Source organism: Periophthalmus magnuspinnatus, chromosome 15 (genome assembly GCF_009829125.3).
Source record: "Periophthalmus magnuspinnatus isolate fPerMag1 chromosome 15, fPerMag1.2.pri, whole genome shotgun sequence".
Classification (NCBI taxonomy): Eukaryota; Metazoa; Chordata; class Actinopteri; order Gobiiformes; family Gobiidae; genus Periophthalmus; species Periophthalmus magnuspinnatus.
Window position 1 is genome coordinate 4478836 of NC_047140.1, and position 5635 is coordinate 4484470.

Genomic DNA, 5635 nt, shown 5'->3' on the forward strand with positions numbered 1-5635 from the left:
GCCGTGGACAGGGGACGGCGTACCTGAGGAGATGTTTCATAAAAATAAGAACAGTGGGCGAGCGCAGCTGGGTCAACAGTGCGACCAGAAGAAGCTGTTGTGCGTAAAAATGTCCAGTTCAGCGTTACTTTGGATAATTGGATAATTAAACAGGCCTAAGCGTCTGTGTGACTCCAGTCATGTTGGAGGAAATAAGTTTTCATTATTTGTATTGTACGAGCAAGTTGGTATATTTAAATAAAAAAATAAACACAATAAAATGTAACTTTGAAAGCGCCTTTTAACTACTTATAACACACCGGCTGGAAGTGTGTGTGTGTGTGTGAGTGAGGGTGTGTGTGTGAGTGTGTGTGAGAATGTGTGTGAGTGTGTGTGCCCCTGAGCCCTGCTCAAACGCTCACACACACGTCCAGTTTACCAATTAAAATGACTTAAGTACAGGCCCCAAATTTATACTTTATAAATATTCTTAAAGTTGACTACGACTAACAACTATTTGAAGCTCTTTTAATGACGTGCAGCTGTGTGGAGCGGAAATCATAAAGTGTGAATATTTAGAAATGTAATAAAATTAGAATAACAGTAGACATTATGTATTGTATCCAAGGCCAGACTGTTTGAAACATTATTTTTATTTTATTTGTTATCAATTCACATTTGTCCTCATAATTTATTTACCCTTTAACAAAACATAATATTCTCTATTTGTATTTGGGCATTTTCGCTCTGAGGGAGTTACTAAACACAGATGAAAAGCTGAAAACGCCTGTCTCCAAATTTGCGCAAAATAAGCACAGCTGACATAACGCCATTTTTAAGTCAGTAATAATAACTGCGCGTGCTAGAGCGCACTACACTCAAACCATAGATGGTTTTAAACAATAATTCATCACGAAACACGTGAGCTCTAAAATACAAACAGCGTTTCATTCTTTGGCACATTTTAGATGAGGAAAACCAAGCCTTTATGGACCTGAAATTAGTTTTACACAAACTAATTAATTCAAAAGGCCAATTCATAGTTGTAAGTGCTGAATAATTTAAAAAATATAGTTTGGGGTGAATAATGTATACACGTGAGAAAATGAGGCACACTGGAGTATGGAACAGAATCGTTTGTTATTTTTCCAGAATACATACAAAAAAATACCAATTCTCTTTCCAAGGTTTACATCTGAAAAATAACGGCAATTTAAAATGTGGACAATTTGAATTTTAAGAAACAAACATGCATGTAAATTATTTTCTTTTCCATGAGACATTAAATAAGAACAAATACAATCATAGCAATTTCAAATGAACATCGAAATGATGACCCTATTTGAATTAGTGTCTAACGTGTGTGTTTGACTTTACCATAGAGTTCAGCTCAACATAATAATGCACTTTGAATTGCTCGATCCGTTTGCAGCTATTCTCGTTTACTTTAAACCAACATATAAATAAATACACGAAGTCCACGGATCCTGCCCTGTTCAGCGCAGTTCATAGAAACGTCTTTATATTTGCATCTTATATAAACTTTAGTGTCTCACTGGTATCCCAGCGCAGACGCTGTGGTCAGTCTCTGGCCGTACAGTGCATATGGGGAATAGTAGGGACCAGTGGCTGCGGGCACGGGCACGGGGGCACCGGGGGTGGGCAGGGGACTTTTGGAGTAGGGGTGATATCGGCTGCTCAGTCCTAGCGCGTGGTGTGGGCTCCTCAGAGCCAGAGTCCCGGGGCTCCCAGGGGCCCCAGAGGGAGGCATGTGCATGTGACAGGCCATAGCCGCTGCTGCAGCGCTGGCCAAGGACGAGGAGCCGGGATAACCAGACATAAGCTTGTCGGCCCCGGTGAAAGCAGTGTGAGTCCGTAGGTGGCTCAGCAGCTCCTCGGAGCTGGAAAAGCGCTTGTCACACGGTCCGTTAGCTGAAACCCAGTTACACACGTGAGGGAGGGGGTCATTGGGCAGCATGAAGCCATATGGGTACAGGGGGTGTCCGCTAAAAGAGGGCGCCGAAGAGTGGACGCCGTGGATGGGGTGCGTGGGGTACATGAGTGGATAACTGGACTTGAGGGCGTTCGCTGCAGCTGCAGCTGCCGAGTCGTGTGTGCACGATGCCCCAGCTGCGCCCGCCAAGTGGCTGGCACAGTGATAGCTAAGGCAGTAAGGGTCTCTGCACAGGCTGGCCGACATGATGGAGGGTGGGGAGGCCCCGGCCAGTGGGCTGGAGCCGGCCTTACTGCAGCCCAGGGAGCTGGCTAGCTGCGCGTTCACCAGACTACCACCGTGCGGCAGAAAGTGCTGGGGATAGCCCGCATAGGCCCCGGCCAGACTCCCCGGATACGTCATGCCAGCAGGGGGCAAGGGGAAAACTGTTTGTCCGGGTTTGTACGGAGAAACGGGAGCTACAAGTCCTGACCCGAGTACAGACGCAGAGGAAACAGAAGTTACAGAAGAGGACTCCGAGGAGGACGTGTTTTTAGAGCCTGGCGTCGTCTCCTGGTGCTGGTTCACCTCTACGTTTATTCCACCACAACTCACACTTATCCGACTGTGGCTCGTGGTGCCAGAGCTGTCCGTAGTGCCGTTTTTATTAGAATCTCCTTCTTTCTTGTCCTCCCGCTCCCCGCACTTGCCCTCAGTCGGCATAGGGGAGGCTGAAGTGCTGGAGTTGGGGCTGCCTGTCCGCGGCGTAAACGGCTGGCAGGTGGCGCTCGGCACTCGGAAACCAGACTTCTCTCCTCCCGAGACACCAGAGGACGAGTCCTTCTTGTCTGAAGGCTTAGAGTATGGTTTGAAACTAGATTTGTCATCCACACCGATGTCGCTGAGTTTCAAAGGGCCAGATTTAGATTCCTTCTCACTAGATCCATTTGGCGTCACGGAAGATAGTTTAGAAGAAGGCGGTGGGTCCGGTTTGCCGATCTGAGAGCATGTCTGCGCCAGAAGTGCCAGCGGACTTTTCTTGGCATCTAACTGTAGAAGAAATAATAATAAAATACACGATTACTATAGCATATAGCAGTTATGGGAACACTGATCTTTTGGCGAGGTATTTTAGTAAAGATTACACTTTCGACATGTCCTTGTTTACGCACGCCAATAAACCATAAAATCAAAAGAAGAGTTACACTGGTAAACTACTTTTACGCACATATTATCAGATACATATTTAAACTCACACCACCTCAGATGATATAGACTTTAATTTCCCTTAAAATGCTTAGGAAATCGCGATATCACCAAGCCTAGATAATGCAAAAAAGTTGTAATAAATTGTGACCGTACCTCGATGGGACTGACGGGGGTAGAAGGCAAAGGCTGCAGGTACTCCGGGTGCAAAATGTGTCCCGAGCGTGCGGTAAGCATTTTCAAAACCTTGATGGGAAGTCTGTTAGCTTGCCGTAGTGGATCAGACGGAGGTGCGGAGTGGAGAAAGGGCTTGGTGCTCGCCGAGCTGCTATTCCGTGAACTGCTCCTTTCCCAGGCTACACAAATATCGCTATTTTTCAGAATAGACGCCGATGGCGATGTGCTCATGTCCCACTAGTCAGGAAATTAAACGGCGACGCTTTTGTCAGATTCATCAAGAAAGCCAAAATGCATCAAGCTTCTCTCTCGGGCGAAAAAGGTCGAAAACGTAGGAAAACAAGTAAATCCTAGTGGTGCAGGAGTGAAACGCTGCTACTGGGAGACGGTGCGAGGCTATCGCAGATCCGGGGCTGCGTCTGCACCATGAGCGCTGTTCCGCGTGTGCGTCTGTCTGTAGCTCCTCGCTCTGTACTCCCGAAGACCGAACTGCGCGAAATGTTCACTTCAAAAGCAGCTGAATTAGTCCGAGATTAAAGCCTTTGCCGCCTTCCAATCAAATGGGACCCTGAGGTGATTGGAGGGTCAAGGGGATGTGACGTTCTCCTCTTTGTAAGCGCCTCTATTTTGACAGCTCGGGGGAGGAGATATGCGCAAATACGTTGGTTGCTGGGAACGCTCGCACTTTTAAAAGTGGAGGTCGGGCGTTCTGGTCCAAAAAACCGACAGAGCCTTTCTCTCTCGCGTTAACGACGAAGAAACACTCTATGTACTTGATCTGTTTACAGCATTTATGTACATTTAGGCTATTCTCCCAATTATGGGTGCGAGAAAAAGACATTAAAACTAGAAGACATTGTGCTTCCACACACCGTTCTGCAAATTGTGCATATGCCATTGTAGCATATATGTATGTACAGATAATGAAAGCATTAATTTTCAGTGGGATTGTTCAGTCTCACTTTGTTTTCACTCCGAGAGAATAGCGCACTATTCGTGCACATTTACGCACGACCAAATTGTGACACTTTTTCTGCATCGGCAAACATAAGACCAACCACTTCGGCTTGAATTCCCTAAACAGACAAGCGTTGACAGGAATAGACCAATGTAGTGATGGAGGGATGTGAATGTCACATGTTTTCAGTATAATATACACCGCCCTTCTATTTCTGTCTCCACCCCTCCGTCAAGTGTCAATTCTGCTCCACCGCAATCAATCAGTTATTTGTCAGACGCTGTCAATCCGTGGCTTGATTTATGTCAGCCATTGTAGCTGATTACATGCCAGTGTGACTGTGGGAAGAGAACAAATGCGAAGAAAGAGGTTCAGCAGGAGACACAAAGTTTTTAGGGACGAAATCTTCCGAGTTCAGATTTAATTTGGAGGTGGATGGACAAAAGATACTGCACTGAAACAATACGAAGGCAGGTCCCTATAGGCATGAGAGTTTTGGCAGCAGCGCCTGTGCTAGATCTGATCTCTTCATAGAGCACCTGCAGGTGACGGGACACATGATGAAACTTTAATAACTTGCAGACAGTGGCGCTCACATGTTAAGTGCTAAAAGGTGCTCAAATACTTGCTCTAGTCTGCTTATTATCCCGTTAGGAAAGAGCCTCGGGTGAAGCGGAGACTTGAAAGAAACGCTTAACTAAGCAAATATGTCTTGATAAACAAGCTATTAATTTAAAATGGCCCATATACAACATCAATTTTATATTACAATTAAATTCACTGGGCCAAAATATTAGGGGGACAGTGCGTAACAAGACAGTCACTCCAAACAGAACCATGTCTATTTTCCCTAAACGCGTCTGTCCAAACGTGTCACATGCCTCGGGGACACTGTCACCTAAAACAAGAACAACAAAGACCCGAACAAAAAGAACTCCACACATTTTATATCCATGTCACTTCGATTTTATTTACATACAATGAAAATGATTTATTTCCTTTAGGAGCCAGCAAAGCGCACTGGGCGAAAGAAAAGAAGAGGAATGGGGTGTCAGGCCACGGAGAAAAGAAGTTGAAAATGCCTTGAACTATTCACCGCTGAGATGGCTAATCAGTATTGAGGCTCCGGGGCAATCGGGCAGCTTTTCAATGCGGTTTTCCTTTCATCTCAATCGGGATGGAGGCGCTCAATTAAAAGCCTATCAGTTTGTAAGTAAATCAACGCCTATCAAAGTTGTCACATCAAACAAAACGATTATTATTGCAACCCGCCTCTGCCATTAATCTCTTTCTGTGGTAATCTGTTTGACAGGTCAAGTTGGAGAGCAAGAAAACCTGGAGTGGACAGCTGACACGCAAAATAAAATAAATGAAACAAAAAT

General features: G+C 45.4%; 1 protein-coding gene across 1 annotated transcript; it reads right to left on the reverse strand.

The window, feature by feature from the left end:
• Positions 1-614: 614 nt before the first annotated feature.
• Positions 615-3872, reverse strand: znf503 (zinc finger protein 503). The gene is made up of 2 exons (XM_033979752.2): positions 3275-3872; positions 615-2962 (listed from the first exon to the last, which is right to left on the reverse strand). Exons 1-2 carry the CDS (start codon positions 3524-3526, stop codon positions 1532-1534), a joined length of 1683 nt encoding a protein of 560 aa, XP_033835643.1. The 5' UTR covers positions 3527-3872; the 3' UTR covers positions 615-1531.
• Between the last annotated feature and the right edge of the window lie 1763 nt (positions 3873-5635).

Excerpts from the sequence above, each read along its gene's own strand:
- znf503 (XM_033979752.2), bottom strand. The coding sequence starts at position 3,526 with ATGAGCACATCGCCATCGGCGTCTATTCTGAAAAATAGCGATATTTGT. Across the intron at positions 2,963-3,274 it reads CCCCCGTCAGTCCCATCGAG|TTAGATGCCAAGAAAAGTCC; the intron begins GTACGGTCACAA and ends TTTCTTCTACAG.